Source organism: Pelmatolapia mariae, linkage group LG20, assembly GCF_036321145.2.
Source record: "Pelmatolapia mariae isolate MD_Pm_ZW linkage group LG20, Pm_UMD_F_2, whole genome shotgun sequence".
In the NCBI taxonomy this organism is placed as follows: Eukaryota; Metazoa; Chordata; class Actinopteri; order Cichliformes; family Cichlidae; genus Pelmatolapia; species Pelmatolapia mariae.
This window is the reverse complement of record NC_086244.1, coordinates 8,715,422-8,735,161: the sequence shown is the minus strand read 5'-3', so window position 1 is coordinate 8,735,161 and position 19,740 is coordinate 8,715,422. Positions and strand designations below refer to the sequence as shown.

At 39.7% G+C, this 19,740-nt stretch overlaps 4 protein-coding genes across 4 annotated transcripts; 1 reads left to right on the top strand and 3 right to left on the bottom strand.

Annotated features, from left to right (window-relative positions):
- Positions 1-1,331: 1,331 nt before the first annotated feature.
- On the bottom strand, positions 1,332-3,830 carry agmat (agmatinase (putative)). The gene is made up of 7 exons (XM_063463794.1): positions 3,526-3,830; positions 3,149-3,351; positions 2,875-2,923; positions 2,298-2,493; positions 1,748-1,927; positions 1,515-1,599; positions 1,332-1,405 (listed from the first exon to the last, which is right to left on the bottom strand). The coding sequence occupies exons 1-7, from the start codon at positions 3,828-3,830 to the stop codon at positions 1,332-1,334; spliced, it is 1,092 nt and encodes a 363-aa protein (XP_063319864.1).
- Positions 3,831-4,861: 1,031 nt separating this feature from the next.
- On the top strand, positions 4,862-7,633 carry LOC134618601 (tubulin alpha-1B chain). The gene is made up of 4 exons (XM_063464070.1): positions 4,862-5,003; positions 5,956-6,178; positions 6,266-6,414; positions 6,508-7,633. The coding sequence occupies exons 1-4, from the start codon at positions 5,001-5,003 to the stop codon at positions 7,486-7,488; spliced, it is 1,356 nt and encodes a 451-aa protein (XP_063320140.1). The 5' UTR covers positions 4,862-5,000; the 3' UTR covers positions 7,489-7,633.
- A 293-nt stretch (positions 7,634-7,926) lies between these two features.
- pink1 (PTEN induced kinase 1) lies at positions 7,927-12,399 on the bottom strand. The gene is made up of 8 exons (XM_063464068.1): positions 11,926-12,399; positions 11,143-11,418; positions 10,910-11,013; positions 10,628-10,810; positions 10,273-10,436; positions 10,035-10,162; positions 9,550-9,780; positions 7,927-9,321 (listed from the first exon to the last, which is right to left on the bottom strand). The coding sequence occupies exons 1-8, from the start codon at positions 12,277-12,279 to the stop codon at positions 9,037-9,039; spliced, it is 1,725 nt and encodes a 574-aa protein (XP_063320138.1). The 5' UTR covers positions 12,280-12,399; the 3' UTR covers positions 7,927-9,036.
- A 3,204-nt stretch (positions 12,400-15,603) lies between these two features.
- LOC134618412 (trypsin-3) lies at positions 15,604-18,339 on the bottom strand. The gene is made up of 5 exons (XM_063463793.1): positions 18,336-18,339; positions 16,654-16,810; positions 16,371-16,509; positions 16,043-16,294; positions 15,604-15,756 (listed from the first exon to the last, which is right to left on the bottom strand). Exons 1-5 carry the CDS (start codon positions 18,337-18,339, stop codon positions 15,604-15,606), a joined length of 705 nt encoding a protein of 234 aa, XP_063319863.1.
- Between the last annotated feature and the right edge of the window lie 1,401 nt (positions 18,340-19,740).

Here is a 19,740-nt window from a genome sequence, read left to right as displayed (position 1 = left end):
AAAAAAAAATTGTATTTTTTTGAGTTATATAAAGGTGTCCAAGGCCTACATTTCAGAAAAAGTACAATGCTTCTCTCTTATAATAGCTGCTGTTATATAATACTAATAAAATACAGTACTGTGCAAGCCTTGAGCCATCCCTCCTTCCTTCATATTTTGCTTCTAAGCCAGACTTTGACATTTTTAGGGTGGTCATTTGCAATAGTTACAATAGACTTCGTGAAGGTCACGTTCTGTTCAAGGAACTAGATTAGGATGATTTGAGTTTTGTGGCATTTTGAGCCATCCTTCTTGCAGCAGTCATCAGAAGATGTGCACACTGGTCCTAAAATTATGGACATGGCCGTTTAAACAATGCTCAATTGGTATTAAAGGGCCCAAAGTGTGCCAAGATGACATTTGTGCTAACAGCTGGAGAACACACATTTCAAGCAAAAACATGAATTAATAACTAGTTTTCATATGGTGAATATTGAAACCATAGACATGTAACCATCCATCCATCTTCTTCTGCTTTATCCGAGGCCGGGTCGTGGGGGCAGCAGCCTAAGCAGAGAAGCCCAGACCTCCCTCTCCCCAGCCACCTCCTCTAGTTTATCCGGGGGAACACCAAGGCGTTCCCAGGCCAGCCGAGAGATATAATCTCTCCAGCGTGTCCTGGGTCTGCCCTGGGGCCTCCTCCCGGTGGGACATGCCCGGAACACCTCACCCAGGAGGCATTTTTCTGAAAGGTTGAAATAAAAGCTTTTTAAGAAATGAAGTGCTCCTGTCCAGTATACTGCTGGAATTCGTTTGATGTGAAGTGGATACAGGACATGTTGAGTTTATACAACAGCATAAACAATGCGAGAGTGCCGGGGACTATGACTGGATTATGATATCAGAAGTAAGACACTTGTCTTCAGCAGTCAAGGTAAATAAAGACACTTCAAAAATAATATTTCCTTACATATTTACTAAAAGCAGCAGTTTAGTTTAAATCAATGACCGGTTTGTCTTTCTTGCCTTAAATGCACATTGGTGAATACTCAATTTAACATTTTCATTCAGTACACCCAAACAGCACTACACTTAAATTGTCATGGTCTTAAAACTCATCTGCAGTACTGCACTGTTGAATGAGTGCAGGATTTCTTAATGAAGCCAATACAGAATCAAAACTTGTGTCCAGTGCGGCATACTCATCATTTTGTTAGCAATTTATAAGACAGTAATTACCCTCAGATATTTTAGTGTCATTCAAGAGTGCAAAGCATGACTATACCAAAATTTGATTGTCCGAGTTTTTCCAAAACTACACATTTTATTCTGTTCTGTGCTCTCAGTATTTATCAATAGTATTTAATTTTTGGGAGAACACATAACATTTCAAAGAGGAGGTTGGCCCCAGTCAATGCAGTGTTTCCTGTTGACAGAATGGAAGAAAAAAATGAAATGAATAAGAGGCCAAGAGGGAAAAAATACATTAGAAAGAAAATTGGAATTTCAAAAGAATTTAAATGTTAAAAAAGCACCTGTGGTGTCATAGGGTGGTGACACCTCCACTAGATCACATCCAACAAGGTTCAGACCACGGCATCCCCGAATAATCTCAACTCCCTAAATCCAGTTGTGATGATAGATTTAAAAAATGAATTATTAATGCAGCAGAAAAGACAACATTTCCTTGCCTGGTGTATGTAGTTTTTTTATATATAGCTAGTAACTAGTATAGTAAACTCTAAGGTGTCTTTAGCACCTTGATTACCTGTATGGGAGTGAGCCCTGCTATCTCAGGTGTGCCTGTTCCAGGGGCAAAGCCAGGGTCAAGAGCATCAATGTCAAAACTGAGGTATACTGGACCTTTGCCCATCTGATTCCTGACCTCATCCATTAAAGGCGCAAGAGATTTGAACCAACACTCTTCCACTTGCACAACACGGAAGCCCTAGGGGAGTAGAAAAAAAAACATAGTAGCCTTGTTATGAGAAAATTATTTTGAGACATATGGCATCTCCGAGTCAGTGCCATAAAATGCCCTTGTTCTAGATGAATGCATTTGCATCTTGTTGTCAAAAAACAAGCACAAAAAAGATATAAAATATACCAATTATTAGCATAGTTTCTTGCAACCTTATATTAATCCAGTTATACAGCATTTACTCTGCAGACAAAATGCCAAAACCATTATGTTGAATTTATCTGAGGCATTTCCCTATGGGGAACAAGCAAGTAAAGGTTTATTTATACAATGCCAAAAAATATATGCTAAACATAAGCATGCTTTACACACATGAAACAGTAACCTAGCAGAGTACCTGTGTCCGACTCCATTCATATGAGTCGGCAGAATAACCTGAACCCCGAAGGCCGATCTGGACCACTCTCTTGCAGTCCAGTAACCCTTCCTCCACACATCGTCGGAATGGAGTCCCGTGGCCTATTTTCTCCCCCAATACCACATCACTGGTGTCAGCATGAGCATCCACATGGATCAAACCCACTGGGCCATGCCTAACAAATTATCACAGGAACAAGGGCATGGGGTATAAAAGGGTTAAAGAGGAAGTTCATGTTTATCAGTGGCAGCTATATATATTAGCTGAGGCCTCTTCCTGCATTCTCAGTAAACCCAATTCACACAAAACAGTATTCCTTAATTTTGTTGCATTCTGAGATTGTAAAGTCAGCGAATACAAGAATGCATAACTCAAGTGACACCTGAATCATGCATTTTGGGATTTGTAGGCTGTACAGTTTTGGAAGTTTGGGGGGGAAATGCTTAATAGCCGTGTTGATGCATCCTAAAGTGTGTAAAAAAGTAGTACTGTATCAGCAGTCTCAACTTCAAATAATTTGCATCACATATAGTTCCTAGGAATAAAGCACACTTACTTCTCAGCAACGGCTTGCAGGATTGGGTAAGCAATAGTGTGATCGCCACCTGCAGACAAAACTTCCTTAAAATCCAACCTTTGATCAAATCTTCTCTTTAGTTTATAGAGCTATCTAAATGGCTAATAATTGAACATGTATTACAACACTGTGCTTTGTTAAATATTTACTGAGCTATCCTTGACTATCTGTGCAACTGTCTGAACAACAACCATGTCAGCAAGGGCACTTTTAGAGCGTTTTCTTCACCTCTAGAGATCAGTTTTCTTCTCACCCATAGTTAGCGGGATGCAGCCAGTGGCCAGGATCTTTCTGTAGGCCTCCCTGATGCGTTTGCAAGTGTCTTTCAGGTCATACACATTAACGTTCACATCCCCAATATCAGCAACCACGAGGGACTCATAAGGTGCTGCCCTGGTGCCACTGTTGTAAGCCCTCAGCATGGCCGACTCAACTCTGATCTGTCGTGGGCCAAACCTGTGAACCAGGATGACAGCTATGATTGTTCAAGCACAATGGCCACTGCTTGGATTTTGCTCTTTTTTTTTATTGTGACGCCTGAAAACAGTAGCTTTGTTATGCATGCAATATGACAGTCTACGGTGCAGCAGGCCCATACGTTTAAATATTAGCTGCAGAGAAAAACACCACCTTGCGCCAGGTCGGTTGGAGGTCCCGGTATCAATTGGGACGCCAACAAACGCTGCATCAAGCCCTTCTGCGGTGTCCTGGTAAGGTAATTTGGCCATGGTGGGGATCCCGGACACCCTGGCAACAAACTCTGCGCTCGGTGGTACATTGTAGCGTTTTCCTGAACACTGTCTGTTCGGATTTATGCAAAGGCCTCGTCTGTCGCTGCAAAGAGCCAAAGTTTGTCGTGGCTGCAAGGCGAAAAAGTCCGCTGCTGCAGCGGTAATGGTACGACTTAAATGCAGGTTTCTCCAAGGCGAAGACATGCCTGCTAACTTGAGCGTAAAGTTAAGTTGTGTCAGCAGGCCTTTAAAGGATTTCTGCTACTTTATTGCTTTGTTGTATGCTCGTAATATTTTATTTTGCGTCGAGCAGCGTAATGAAAAAGTATAGTTGAACAGTATTTATTTAACTTATTAATTTGCATTGTACACACTGTGATATTGGATGCACAAATTGATTCTTATTATACAGGTTAAGCAATGCACATCTTATTAGGCGACTGATTAATTCATTACTTTTCTTACTGGTCTTATAAGTCACAGCATGATTCGGAGCCCTGAAGGCAGCACGAGTGTGCAAATCAGTAATCGAGGGCGTATAACCAGCTGTGACCGTCTATCAGGAAGAGAAGGACCAGCGTTATGAATGATTGATAAACAAAACTATGAAGAATACATATAAAATAGTTATAATACTTTGGATAGACAGAATGCGAGTTCTATGATTTTTGCTTATGACTTCATTAAAGTAGAATGTAGAAGAAAGTATATAGTGAAATAAAATGCAATATTACAGCTGTGATAAGACTGAAATTTAACAGGTAGCTAAATTTGTAATTTCAAAGTTACTTTTCCTCCTGGACACTGGCTTTCTACGTCAGCCAAGCCATTTGTTCAACGATCACATAATTGGAGTTCAACGGCTGAAGTATTTCTCATTTTCCTGAATTAAGCCTTTTTATTTTATTCTCTCGGATCTCCAAACAATATAGTTTTCATTGTGATGCCGTGGCTTTACTCAGTATAACAGGTTTCTGGCTAATTGCATTGATTTACACAAGCAAAGCGAATACTTTTTTTTCTTAAATTTATTAGAAAGAGGACATCAGAGGGTCTTGCCTCCTACCAGATTTTATGAAATTCTGCTCTCTTTTTGCACAGTCCTGTATTATATTGTCCTGCATAATCCTACCGACTCACGCCTTAGCGGAGGAGGAATTAGGTCCTGAAAACCTCTAATCTCACATTGGAGGTTCTGAATGGGAAACAATTACTGCGCCAGACGGAGAAGGGTTTTCAGTTTGTGCACTTCACCTGTCCTCCTGAAGAGGCAGAGCGAAGATCGTCATTACAGCAGCCTCAGACACCGAGCACCTCAGACGCAGACACTCCTCTGGCTTGTCTCATTACATTGCATAATACCGACAAGAAATCATGGTAAGCGAGACTTTAATTTCTAACATTTGACTTTCTTATTTGTTACTGTTTAAGTCTAACATATGTGGAAATTAAACTAGGTCGTTTTTCAGATCTGTTTCTTTCCAAATTACTGCAACCTTGCTTGTTGCCATGCAGGATTCCGCAGCTTACTGTGATCATGTATTGTTATAATTGTGAATATAGTACCGTGAGATATCGTCAGTTCGTTAAGTTTGCACTTAAATGATGAATTACATTCCTATGCAAGCGCCTGATCCTTATCCTACACAACTCCTGTAAATCAGCTTAGTCTTGACCACTAGACTTGTCCACATTCGTGTCCTTATGAATTTCTGAACCTGATCTTCATCCATTTAACACAACGTTTATATAAATGTATGTTACATAAATGCAGTGTCCTCTTTTCTAAAAATAATTATGTCACATAATACACCATATTGTGCTTATGTGTTATATAAAAGTAACCCATCCCTAATATCTTATATGCTTAAAAATATACCATAAAATCAAATACAGTGCAAACTGTGTTACATATAACCCCAGTGGATGATCTGAATGTGTCTTTTTAAAGAGCCAGCACACTGCAACATGTCTGACCTAGATAATCCCCTCTGTCTACAGTAATCCTGCAGTAGGCAGTTTTATGTCGCAGCACAAAATGCATGGGCTTCTGTAAAATAAATGGCAGACTGAGCCTTAATCCAAATGTTACAATAGAATATAGAAAATGTATTAGTAACGGCTTCTTGTGCAAGGTAGGGAAAATGTAATTTAAGCAGTTATGTTAAAGGCAATTTAAAATACAGTGATTTTTTCATTTGTGAGCCCGATTAATGTGTTTTATCCCTCCTTTTTTAATTAGCAAAAACTGTTCCGAAAACTGGTTATCTTCAGCAAGTGGAAGACTCGTCTTTGTTCTTAATCCAAATCTTTTTCCCCCTTACACTAGCGTGAGTGTATTTCCATCCACGTTGGTCAAGCTGGTGTCCAAATTGGCAATGCCTGCTGGGAGCTTTACTGCCTGGAACATGGGATCCAGCCAGATGGTCAGATGCCCAGTGACAAAGCCATTGGTGGTGGAGATGATTCTTTCAACACCTTCTTCAGTGAGACTGGAGCTGGAAAGCACGTTCCCAGAGCTGTTTTTGTCGACTTAGAGCCCACTGTCATCGGTAAACTTCTAGAAATAAACTTATCGCTGTTGCCTCTTTAATTTATTAAAATCCTTACATAATTTCTTAATGGTGGTGTTTTTGTAGATGAGGTGCGCACTGGGACCTACCGCCAGTTGTTCCACCCTGAGCAGCTGATCACTGGCAAGGAGGATGCTGCTAACAACTACGCCCGTGGACACTACACCATTGGCAAAGAAATCATTGACCTGGTTCTGGACAGGATTCGTAAACTGGTGGGTAAATCAGAGCAGAAGAAGCCTGGGTAAATGACCTAACTGATGGGTGTATCTCTTATCTTGTTGCTATCTCTCCCTCTCTGTCCTCAGGCTGATCAGTGCACTGGTCTTCAGGGTTTCCTGGTGTTCCACAGCTTCGGCGGTGGCACCGGCTCTGGTTTCACCTCCTTGCTGATGGAGCGTCTGTCTGTTGACTACGGCAAGAAGTCCAAGCTGGAGTTCTCCATCTACCCAGCTCCCCAGGTGTCCACCGCTGTGGTGGAGCCCTACAACTCCATCCTGACCACCCACACCACCCTAGAGCACTCTGACTGTGCATTCATGGTAGATAATGAGGCCATCTACGATATCTGCCGTAGGAACCTCGATATTGAGCGTCCTACTTACACCAACCTGAACAGGCTGATCAGTCAGATTGTGTCCTCCATCACTGCTTCCCTCCGCTTTGATGGTGCCCTCAATGTTGATCTGACAGAGTTCCAGACCAACTTGGTGCCATACCCCCGTATCCACTTCCCCCTGGCCACCTATGCTCCAGTCATCTCTGCAGAGAAGGCTTACCACGAGCAACTCTCAGTGGCTGAGATCACAAACGCCTGCTTTGAGCCAGCCAATCAGATGGTGAAATGTGACCCTCGCCACGGCAAGTACATGGCCTGTTGCCTTTTGTACCGTGGTGATGTGGTGCCCAAAGATGTCAACGCTGCCATTGCCACCATCAAAACTAAGCGCTCCATCCAGTTTGTGGACTGGTGCCCCACTGGTTTCAAGGTTGGCATCAACTACCAGCCCCCCACTGTGGTTCCTGGTGGAGATCTGGCTAAGGTCCAGAGGGCTGTGTGCATGCTGAGCAACACCACTGCTATTGCAGAGGCCTGGGCTCGGCTCGACCACAAGTTTGATCTGATGTACGCTAAGCGTGCCTTTGTTCACTGGTACGTGGGTGAGGGTATGGAGGAGGGAGAGTTCTCCGAGGCCAGAGAGGACATGGCAGCTCTGGAGAAGGATTATGAGGAGGTGGGAGTTGATTCTATTGAGGGTGAAGGAGAAGAGGAAGGAGAGGAGTACTGAAAGGGTCACAAGGGATTATACAGGAAACTTCAGTGTGTTCCTAAATACATTCCAGTCTATTTATTACCTGTTTGACTTTGTTCAGAGTATAAATTATTAAAATGCTAATATGGCTCTGTCTTAAATAAAGTTTCTGTAAAATGAAGTCTTGTATCAAACTTTTTTTTTTTGCATAACAACACCTTTAAGTTGTGAGGGATTTTTAGAGAAACAATTTTAGTTTGTCCAAGATCACATGGAAAAACCCATGTGAAATCTGCTTTGGAACTCCAAGAAAAACACATTTAAGATCAGGCTGCAACTTGTTATTTCACAAACAGTGCTAATAATATTCATCATCAAAATTAAAAATCATGGATATTACTATATCGCCAATACGAGTTATTTATTTAGAAAATATCTAAAGACAAAGGAAAGAACTTGCACAACCACTTCAGGGCTCTTTAACACTTTTATTCTGAAACACTGCAAAAAAATCAACATATATCTAAAATCCGTCTTATAATCTTTTGTAGGAAGCCATATACATGCATCCCTTTCATTCTTTTTGACAGTAAATTATCCTAATATGAAGGATTAAGTCCCAATATTTCAATTATTGTGAAATCTGTATATTATATTAGCTGAAAACCACAGCTCTGAACAGGTGCAAAACATGAGCATAAAGTGCAAACAGCAGCAATGTGGAACAAAGTCAGATCCTTAAGATTAATTAATTACTCATGCATGACACATCAGGATCAATGTGATTCATATGTTCTAGCATTTAGGACAGGTCTATGTGCCTTAGCTGTGAAATATCAGTGTACAACTGACTGCAACACACATATCCACTGGCAACCAGATCTTCAAGGGGCAACCTTATGGACTGTGCCCTACTTGTGAACCTTTCACTTGGTCTTACCCTACACAGTAGAGTCTAACTTTAATTATTTCTAAGCTATCTGTATTGGCCTCCACATTCACTGGTACGAAAATTTTTCATAGTTGCAAAAATAACTGCATGAATGTGAGTATTTGTTTGGTTTTTTTTTTTTTCCACAGGCTGATTTGAAAAAGCGTATCATAAATTGGAAAACAAAATATCCACTCTCATAATAGAATTTCTTGCTGCCAAGCAACTCAAATGTTGGGAAAAATTAAACACAATCACTCCCCAGCAGCCGTCTCAGTAATCCACAATGCATTGCACGTGTAAGACAAACTGCATTTTTGTATGATGGGTACCAATAACACTTGAATGTTTGAAGTGCTTGAATTCCTGCTGATACAGTGATGATGGCAAGTGAAACATATTCACAAATATGTGAGAAATGCAGATAAGTAACTTTAGCAGCATTAAAGGACACAGGTTTGAGGGTCGGGTACTTGAAAAGGGAGAATTACACCACTTGGCAATTCATGATGAATAATCAAACAATACCCACAGCCATTAGATGTTACAGCTAAAACAATAAATACCACACATACAGAAGTCTGAGTATTGAAAGCAATTTTAAGCCCCAGTTTATCCGTATCAGTGACTCTCAGCTACGTGTTTGAGTAAATCTAGACAGACAGCACGCAGGCCTGGCTCTGCTCTCGCCCATAGAGGAGGAAGCCTACAGCAGTGCGCAGGTCCTCCAGCTCTAGGTTAGCCAGGAAACTCCTCTGAAGCTCCGCCTCCACTCTGTTCCCACTGGGCCCCTGACAGCCCTTAAGGAGAACCACAGCAGACTGGCACAGCAACCAATCAGCCAGCTTCCTCATGCCCACACTGTCCTGGTTAGCCAGAGCCTTCCGACCCCAGAGGCTCAGATGTAGCATGTTAGCTGCCACACGGGCAGTGGGGCGCTGCAGAGTATGAAGAACATGTTTAAGTAGTGGAATGGTAGAGATGCCTTCTCAGGTAAATCTACAGCAAATGTTAACTTCACGATTCCCCTTAGCATTGAGAGAATTGTGATTTTTTTTAGTTCAATGTTTCAGTTTAATAAATGAAACTATATTGTTTTAGCTCTCTTTTACTGGAAATGCAGTCTGAAAACTTAAATATTAAACTAAACACAGCCACTTCTTTACCTTGTTTGGGTTCCTCCTGAGAATTAAGCGTATCACGAATTGCACATCAGCTGGAACACTGGAGGGTAGAGGAGGAAGCTGCTTCTCCTGGTAATTCCTGCTCTCCAGTCCCACTGCTCGATAGAATGGATTTTGCTGTCCAAATATCTCGTAGGAAATGGCGCCCACGGCCCAAGCATCTGCCTTGCTGTAGTCAAGCACCACACCACATCCTGGAACTGCAGTGGCCACCTGATGGCAGAAAAATTATGAGAAATTATAGTGATTAAATATCTGGTTAACTGCAAATGATCTATTTATATGAATTCTTATTTATCTTAATGATTCATTTCAAAACACAATTAGGTTACTTGAATGGTATCTAAGTGTCACCTCTGGTTATAACCAGAGTGGAGGCAAAAGTCACAAAATTCAGTTTTAATAGTCACCAATAAGAGACTGTGACTGTGGTTACTCAGTTACAATAAAGAAATTTTTAAGCCTACCTCCGGAGCCATAAGTGAAGCATTCCCTCCTTTGCTGACCCAAATGCTGTTGAAGGGCAGCTGCAGACTAGAATCGCTCTGGGCCAGACAGCATCCAAAGTCAGAAATCACTAAACGGGGGCAACCATCTGCATAAAGGACAAATCAATATAACACCGGTGACCCAAACAGACCTCAAGTTGGCATAGTTTACATTTGGCTTTAAACTGTTCTGTTATTGACAGAATTTTTTTCGGACCTGAGTCGAATTCCAACAGCACGTTGTCTGATTTTAGATCCCTGTGAGCGACACCCTCTCTGCACAAATGGTCGATCCCCTCAAGGAGCTGCAGCACCATCAGAGTGCCCTGCCTGCGGCTTGGTGTGGACATTTCCAGGTACTGCCTCAGTGTGCATGGATAGCTATGACACAAAAAATCTGTGAAGTTACTGAATAAAAATGACCTGACAAGTACACTATAAAAAACCCCCCAACAAAATAATGAAAATCTCTAAAAACAAAGACAGCGACTTTTTTTTTCTTTCTTTTTTTTTACAATGTTTCTAGCACACATACTGGGTTGGACTGAGGTAGGTAGGAAGGTAGATCTTACTTCTTCATGACCAGGAAAAGAGTGCGATTGTTGCCCAGGCCTGCAGGGTTAAGCCTGGGTGGCAAAACATCTGGATATTCCTCCTGAGCACCTGGTAGCAATGGAACATCTGCAGTAAAAGCCCGATACACTCGGATTACATTAGGGTGTTCTGACACTCTTTTGGGCAGGACTCCGAAATGTCTGCATGTAGAGAAATCACAGCCATTCATGAGCATGTTTCCTATCCTTAGGTCACCACTCTGAGGCAGGAATAAAAAGAACTGAGGTTATAATACTTACCCATCCAGAGTAATTTCTTCTTTTTCCTGCTTTAAGGCATGAGGACCTGCAGGCACCAGCTCCTGAGACATAGACTTTAAGATGGCCTCACTTGATGACCCAGCCTGCAAACAAATAGCAAAATACCCGTCGGTACTGATGTGTGGCTCTTTTTCGTTTGTTTTCATACAGAGGATTAAAACCTAAAACAGATGTGAAATCATCTTACACTAAACCATTAGTATACTACTCACCCCAAAGTTCCACATCATCTTAATAGCAAAAGGGAAGTTCCTTAGTGAGCAGCACGTCAGAGACCGAGGTGCCTCAGTTTCCACTTCATCTTCTTTTATCTGCACCAGGGAGCATTTTCTGGCACTTTGCTTTGGAGGAGCAAACTGAGCTGCAGCCTCATACACAGCTGCATTGGAGCCTTTCCCAATCTGGTTCCCTAGAATGTAATCCTCCAGTTTATATCCAGAGGTGAATGGCTTAAGTGGACTCTGGAATTTCTTCTTTCTAAAAACAGCCTGTAGGGGAAAGCAATAATAATAATAATAATAATAATAATAATAATAATAATAATAATAATAATAAGCTACTCATATCAATCACGTGCTATAAACAAATTTAGTCAAGAAAAAAAAAAGAACAACAATCAACAGACTGTATACAACAACTTTTTAAACCCCCCAAATGTACCTACACTAGTTATAGACGCTGCTAGCGACATATTAAAATAATAAAAAGTAAATTAATGCAAGATTGCAACCAAGTTATCCATTTAGGCCTCAGTGCAAACAAGCATTACCCTATCAACAAAACATTCATAAATGTAAAAACAATGTGCAGAATTGGTGAAGATACAAATAAACAAACTTTCAGTAAAAAAAAACAAAACAATCCGGCAAGCAACCATGAAAATAAAGACTAAAAGAAAAACGACTACTAACAAACCACTTTATCAGAAGCTACTACACTTAACAACTTAAATGTCTCTTAAGTACCCTACTGTGACCTACTTTTAGATACCATACCTGAATCTCCTGGCATGTTGAAGCACTCTTTCTGTCATCCTCCAGCTGTTGTTCGATAAGCCCCACACCGAGACCGAAAGCCAAAAATACAGCTCTGTTACGCGGGGACCCGCCAGCAAACCTCCTGAAGCCGGCGGACTGAAGCTGAGCTGCCAGGCCTTTCAGAGAAGTGCGGTAATAGCGGTACCGAGACGGCAGGAAAGCCTGAGGCTGAGCGGTGCGGACCGACGGGCCTGCACGGAAACGGTCAGCTCGGAGCTTTGCTGCGAGTCGGCCACCGGATTTCAGGAGACCGAGCTGAAAGACCGACCGGCCCAACTCGAGTCCCCGGCTAATAGCGTGTTTCACAGACATAATTTACCCGGACAGGTAACTTAAGCTGCTACCACGGAGTTTTACTTCTGCCTAGCTCTCTACACCTAGCTCTCGAAAGGACAGCGTTATGTAAACAAAACAATAACTGCTGCTGCTGAGCATGCGCAAACCTTTAGACTGTCTTCTTTTCGTTTACCGGAGGGTGGCGTTTAGCGATCAGGGGACATATCAGGGTATAAACACAAATACATTTAATCATGTCACAAAAACAGGATCACCAGAGGTTCAATTTATGCGGGACTGCCGAGCACATTTGTCTCTACTCTAGTCTAATCTTCTGGATCTAGTTTACAAACGTCAACACGCAAACTGTATATTTAAAAAAAAAGTATAACAACCCAGTCCCCAATGGCATTTAAAAGGTTGTTTACAGCCTGACACAAAAATGTTTGAATAGTTTCTCCCTCCTTAAATACTCAGGTTGATGTAGATTTTTTTCTTTTCTTTTCTTTTCTTTTCTTTTAAAATGTCATCCAACTACCCATGTGGATACTTATTTTATTAGAAAACTGACAAAAAGTATAGCTTGCCTATGTGGTACAGACCATCCAAGAATCTGTTACTTTGCACTAATTAGTGAATATCTGTATCTGTGCATTACACCTGTACAGTTTATAAATGAAGCCTGCTAATTAGGTTTGCTGTTGTAAGTGTTTCAGTTCATAGTTTTGTTGTATGTTGGATACAACATGTTAATTTAGTGAAGTCTGGTCTCACTAGAGTCAAAAGGAGGATGAAGCTTTACCATGTCACTGACATGTTGGCCAGTGAGTGTGCAGTGTCCCTCAGTTTCACAGTCCTGATATAAACTGGCAAAAATGCTCAGCCTGAAGCTTCACAACCTGACTTCTCTAAACATCAAGGTGGCTATATCCATCTTTTATTTAAAATGTATGATGTCGTGATGCATGCTCAATCATCCAGGTAAGTAAATCTCCAAAAGTTGATTCTGTTCATCACTTGGATGAGTGACGAAACGTTTCTCCCACGCTACGTCCAGATGAACAGAATCAACTTTTGGAGATAAAATGTATGATCTCACAAGAAATGTGTGGCTCAAATAAGAGATATTTTAATCATTAATTCATCACTACTAAAATTATTAATTTAAACTTAACAGTTATGCCACTACAGAGGAACCACATAAGTGTACAAAATCTGTAGCATAAGACTATAAAAACAAATTTAGCTTCCATTAATGCTTATAAAAAATTGGACAAATGGTAGCATTTGCTTGATCACATGACCAATGCCAAACCTGTAGCATGTATAGTTTATCTCTGAAGTTGGGTAGGATCCAGTCACCTTACTGTAAACCACAGATGTAGATTTCAGATCATTTTAGAAACATTTAAATGTGCAAATAAAAAAGCAGAGGGAATGCCCCTGATAGGGGTGTGCCTTCTTTTCTTCAGCAATACATTTTGTTTACTTCCAAAGTATGAATAAAAAATTAACCATATAATATTACTAGTTCAAACGACCACCTAATCCTTTTGGTAAATATAATTATCTCTCTCTTTCTCTCTCTCTCTCTCACACACACACACTGTAGTGCTGTATATAGTGCTGTAATCTCAGTGAGCAGCTACACAGCTTCTCCTACAGTCCCCTGCGCACAGGCAGGTTGGAGGAACCGGATGAAAAAAGGAGGGAGAGGTCAGATACTAAGATATTCTCTTAAAAAGTTTAAAAAAACCCACCAAGGTTAAAGGCACTTTTTTAACCTTATTTTCATTTTGTGTAGATCATCGTTTGTTGTTTGTTGTTAGTCTAGCACATGCATAACCAACTAACTAGATGGGGTCACTGTGCCAAACAAGGACACCGATTTATAAAAGTCTTCATTTAACAATCATTTCCACTGGACCAGGATGTACATGTATCATACACACTTATTGCACTATTTTCAACTTATTCGTGGTCATAATGTTTCACTGTTAAATTATAGTTAACCTCAACAGGTTCACATGAATTTCCCAGTAATATACTTCCCAGCATGCCATTATTTTTAATTAGAGCTTTTTAGGATATGTTATAACTTTGTTAGGTTAACTGGCGTAGGTGTGAATGTGAGCATGAATGTTTAGGTTTAGCTTAGCAACAGAAACGAGCACCAGAGAGAAGCTAAATGGACTGATTTTTATATAGCGCTTCTCTACTCTCCCGGAGTGCTCAAAGCGCTGTATATAACATGCCTCATTCACCCAAGCACTTCCATCTATACTTAAGTGCAATCTAACCAACATTCCCACACATTCACACTCCGATGGATGCATCGGAGAGCAACTTGGGGTTAAAATCTTGCCCAAGGAAACTTGGCATGCAGACTGGGGAAGCCAAGGATCGAACCAGCAACCTTCCAGTCATTAGCTGAGCTGCTCTACCACCTGAGCCACAGCCACCCCAATGTAATTATTCAGTGTGCAGCAGGATAGCTTCTATATTTAGTTGTGTAGATACAGTGCCCAACAACTTGATTAGGCACCCAGTGTGAGGTTAATGCCAAAGCTGCCCTAAGTTGCTCTATAACACGAGTAAACGCTTTCCTAAGGAGTTCTTTATGTTTAAAACAAGACCCGAGTTCAGTGAAGTCGATAATTTTGAGTTTTAAACAGGTTTTTGACAGATTTGTCTATCTGCATTATGTAACCATTTGCTATGTGTTTTATGAATATATAAAGGTCAGCTCTTCTTTGTGAAGAAAAAATTGACCACTTTGTTGATTTTTATATTCTAAGCAACTTTTGGCCTTTTTGGACTTTGAACACAAGAGACTGATAGAAGCATGATACAGGCAATCAGCATATTCACTGTCACTGTGGATAGGTTAACCTTTTATTCCATACTAGTAGTAGCAAGTATCACTTGTCAGTTTATAGACCCAGTGCATTGGTAAAATTGTTCTTAAAGCTGCACTAATTGAAACTGTCATATTTACAATGAAACTTAAATACAATATAAGAGGTTTTGCTTGTAGTAACAGGCATAATAGGAAAATTGATTCATGTGAAAACAACAACATTGGTGATTTTTCAATAGTACTATTCACTTTGAATGATTAACACAGTTACTAATTATACTGCTATAGTACCAACAAAAAATAAAAAGGATATCATAGCAACAAGTCTTTCTCTGTATTCATTATTATTCCCTATCAGAAAAAAGAGTGACAATCAATTAATTATAGGTGCAATATAGACATATTTCCAGGAACATTTTAGTAATTCCTAACCTTAATATTTATTCATTTCAGGCCCATCTGAAAATTATGTTCATTTAACTGTTTTTGAAAAAAATTGCTCATGGTGTGTTGTCAATAACCCAGTTAATCCACTGAATATAGCTCCTGACTCTGGTGTAGACACCAGGGTAGTACTGATTTGCACAGCCAATACCCCAGGAGACAATGCCCTCAAAGTAGCCATTGCAGACAAGGGGGCCCCCGGAGTCGCCCTGTGGAGTACCACAATAAATCAGGGTTGTTTTTTGATAATAGAGCATTTCACATTCACCCTTAAATGGAAAATGTTAAATATTATTAAAATGACACTGAAATTATATGTAAATCATCATTGGTTAACATATATTTTTATAGCATATATAACAGGTGTCATTTTGCCTATAAATTTAAGAGGAAATATTCATTTAAAAATAGTATTACTCTACAAAACACAGTTGCTAAGTAGTAATTAAGCATACCACAAACACAAAATAAATCATGTTTTCCATGAATGTATACCTGGCAAGAGTCCTTTCCCCCGTATGGAGATCCAGCACAAAGCATACCTGGTTTGATCCTGCCCCAGTAATACCAAGTGCAGTAAGGTATTTCTCTTACATCTACAGCACGTAGCACAGGGGACAGGGTGTAACTGTAAACCTGTGTCACTCCCCAGCCACTCACTATGCAGGTGCCAGTAAAGGGAGGGGTACCTTCATCAGGTATCAGAACTGGCTGAACATAAGCATTCAGCTGTGCTGGTCTGCTAAGCTGTGACACAAACCTAAATTAGGGTGGTACCATTGTGAGATCACATTTTTTGTAGCTAAGTACAAGTCCTACTTACCTTAATAAGCATGATATCATTCTCATATGTCCTGAAATTATAATTGTGTACATATATCTTTGAGACATTGAAGATCTGTTCAAATCCTTCTGTTTTGATCAGGCTGTGCTCAGATAGCACAACCCTCATAAAATTACTCCTGTTAAACAGAAAGAGACAAAACGAAATGAGAATTTCACATATGTTCTTTCAAAACAGACCTTCTCCCCTCAATAATTATTAAACATTTTCATTAATGTTTATTAGTAAAGCTGCAATCTTGCTGTATGGTGTCAGTACTTACGGTCTCCAGCAGTGGGCAGCAGACACCACCCACTCTGGGTGAACTAGCGTGCCTCCACAATAGTGATCCCCGACCTCAGTCTGAAGGGATGCCTGATATTTGATAGAGTATGGTTCGACCTCCTGACCCCCGATGATCCTTCCTGTATTCTCTTTCTCTGTGACGAAAGACAGAGCGAATCAGACAGTTTGTCTCTATATTTTACATTCTTTTGGTTTACAACAAAAAAGATAAATTGTGAGGGTAATGTGCCTTAACAAAAAAAAAGAAAAGAAAAAAAAAAGCAGAATATTCTAGTTAGTTTCTTAACTTAAAGAAGTCTAGTTGTTTTCGTTCCAAGCTCCTTACAATATTCCAGTTCCGTATTCATTTCTACAGTACTGTCTGGCTTCATAAACTGAGTCAGACAGCAGTATTACAGCCACGTCACAGAACATTTCTCCCGATCGACTAACATGTCTGTTTTTGTCAGCTCTTTTAAAGTCTTTGTGTATTAGTCTTTGGATCTAAACATTGAGACTAGAATTTCATATCCTTTGCTAAGTGTCTTGGAATGAAAAATTCAAAGATATAACTCACGTGAATTTACTGAAAAAGACAAAAGAAGCAGCACAGTAGTGATTGCCACAGCACCCATATTGTAATTAATTGATACCTGTAACACAAAACAACGACAGCTAGCAGCTTCTATATACATAAATTACTGTCATTTTAATTGCTCGTGCTAATGAACTATAAATTATTTGCTTAGTTTTGCTTAATTTGGTTATTTTGCTTTGTTTAAAAACTGTATCGCAACAATTACAGGATGAACAATATCTCCAAAAGCACTAAATGACCATTTAATTCAATTCTTTTGAACAATGAGCTTTTATTTTTAAAATATAGTTAGACTGTGAATTTTTTTAGACAACTGAACATTAATTACAATTTCACTAAAAAGGGTTACAATTAAATTTTGCTTACCTGAAAGTCTAGACACAGGAAGCTTCAGAGTATCTCCAAATGATGAGACCAATGCTCTCCTCTTTCTTTTTATAGTGTAACTATATCCTTGTCAAGATCTTTTGTTTAAATTATCTTTTCGTCTTGTTGTGTTCTGTAACCATCTCACGCTCCTACAATGAAACTGACCTACAACCTGACAAAGCTAGGGTGTTCTCTTGTATTATGCCCATTTCTAAGCTCAAGTTTTATACTTGCAGTTTTTAGGTTGGCAACGCCTCTACAGGATCAACAATATCTTCAACAGTTATTGCTCTATTAAATGTTGATAATGGTTTTAATGAGATGAAATTAGATTGCAATAGTTTCCACGATTATGTAGGATATAAAATAATAAAGTTAGAAAAGTCACACTGGCAAGATTAACTTCATTTCAAAACTAAAAAACACAAAAGACAGAAGCACTATGATTCATTTTATGAAAATCTAAAAAAAATCTGAATATTATTTAAACATCTAAAAATTTCAAATGTATTAGTTGAGATTTAAATGAAATAACTGGCCATCACAGACAATGATAAACAGTTTACTGGCTAAGAGTACATTGCTAAGCTCTGGCTTTATGGTGTTTGTGTTATTGCAAACTAATAGAGATAAAATACAAACAATGGTTGGTATTATTTTCCATAAAGTCTCCGACTTCCTCCCATAGTCCAAAGACACTTAGACTAAGTTACCCATAGGTGTGAATGGGAATGGGAATGGCTGTCTATCTCTCTGTGTTAGCCCTCTGAATGGCTGGTGATGTCCAGGATGTACCCTGCCTCTTGCCTTACGGTAGCTGGGATAGGCTCCAAACTCCTATCAAACTCCCTCCCCAAGCCTAAGGATAAGCGAAAAAAGAATGGATGAACAGAATATTAATTATAACCACATAGAGACTTTGTCGTGTTCAAATTTTTCAGAAGGAATTCAGGAGAAATATCTGTCCTTTAGAAAGATTTAATTTACTTCAGCAGTTGAAATTACAAGTTTACTTTCCCTGGAACGCAGTGTAATAATCTGCCTCACACCAAGATGATCGTGGCTAGACAGACACACAACACACTCCCGGCGTAGTCTTGATTATCTATATTATCCATTATTCTTCAGCTGATTCTAAGGCCCAGTTCAGGACATCTTCTTCAGACTTCTTGACCCAGAGATTATTCAAACCATCACCATGTGTGTGTAAGCATGCTGCAAAAAACCCTCTGCACTCAACATCACTAACAATATTTCAGCCCAGTTATAGCGTTGGATGAAACTTTTGACCCTCAAAACATAGAGTGTACATCGTGTTCTTTCCATTACAATAGGGCTTAGACTATACTCAGGCTCTCTGTTGTACCTCACCTCCAGGTTCTGTTACACACAACTTTAATATGTCAGTGATTTATGTCTTTAACTGGAATACTGCATGTTATAATAATAATGTGGTTGAACAACAACCTTTCATAGCACTCTCACATTGTTACCTCTTTACTCCTATAGACTCCACCTAAACAGCTAAATAGCTACTGGTACCCCAACAGAAACCTAAGTCCTTGAACTTTTTTGTGCACAAACACAGCAAATAGTTTAGTAGTCAAGGATCTAATTAAAAGGACTATATTTCTTGTGAAAGTCTTTCTATACTGCAGAATGCAGAATTCATTATTTCATTTTCTTGGAATAATATTAATAAAATAAACAAAGCCATGCCTAAAGAACACAAAATGTGTAACTGTCCAAACACTGTAGTTCACCTCACTGCACTACTTTGCTTAAGACTCAAGTTCAGTGCAATCTAGATTTTGAAACTAGTTTCTAGGAGCTTAACCTTTGTGCAAAATTCAAAATGTATTGACGAATAGCTGAGGCCACCTAGTCCTGGCTTCTTGCCTTTTAAGATCTATAATAAATGCCAATGTAGCTCATTTTTGGATGTCTCTTTGTATCTGTAAATTGCAGTAAAATATGATGTCTTTCCTTGTTCTGTGCAATATTTTTGGTCTTTGCGCAGTATTTTGGTCTCAAAGGAATTACCATCTCCACCCTAAATGACCATAGCCCCTCCACCCCGATTTATTTATTTATATTATATACCTGCCCTTGTATACA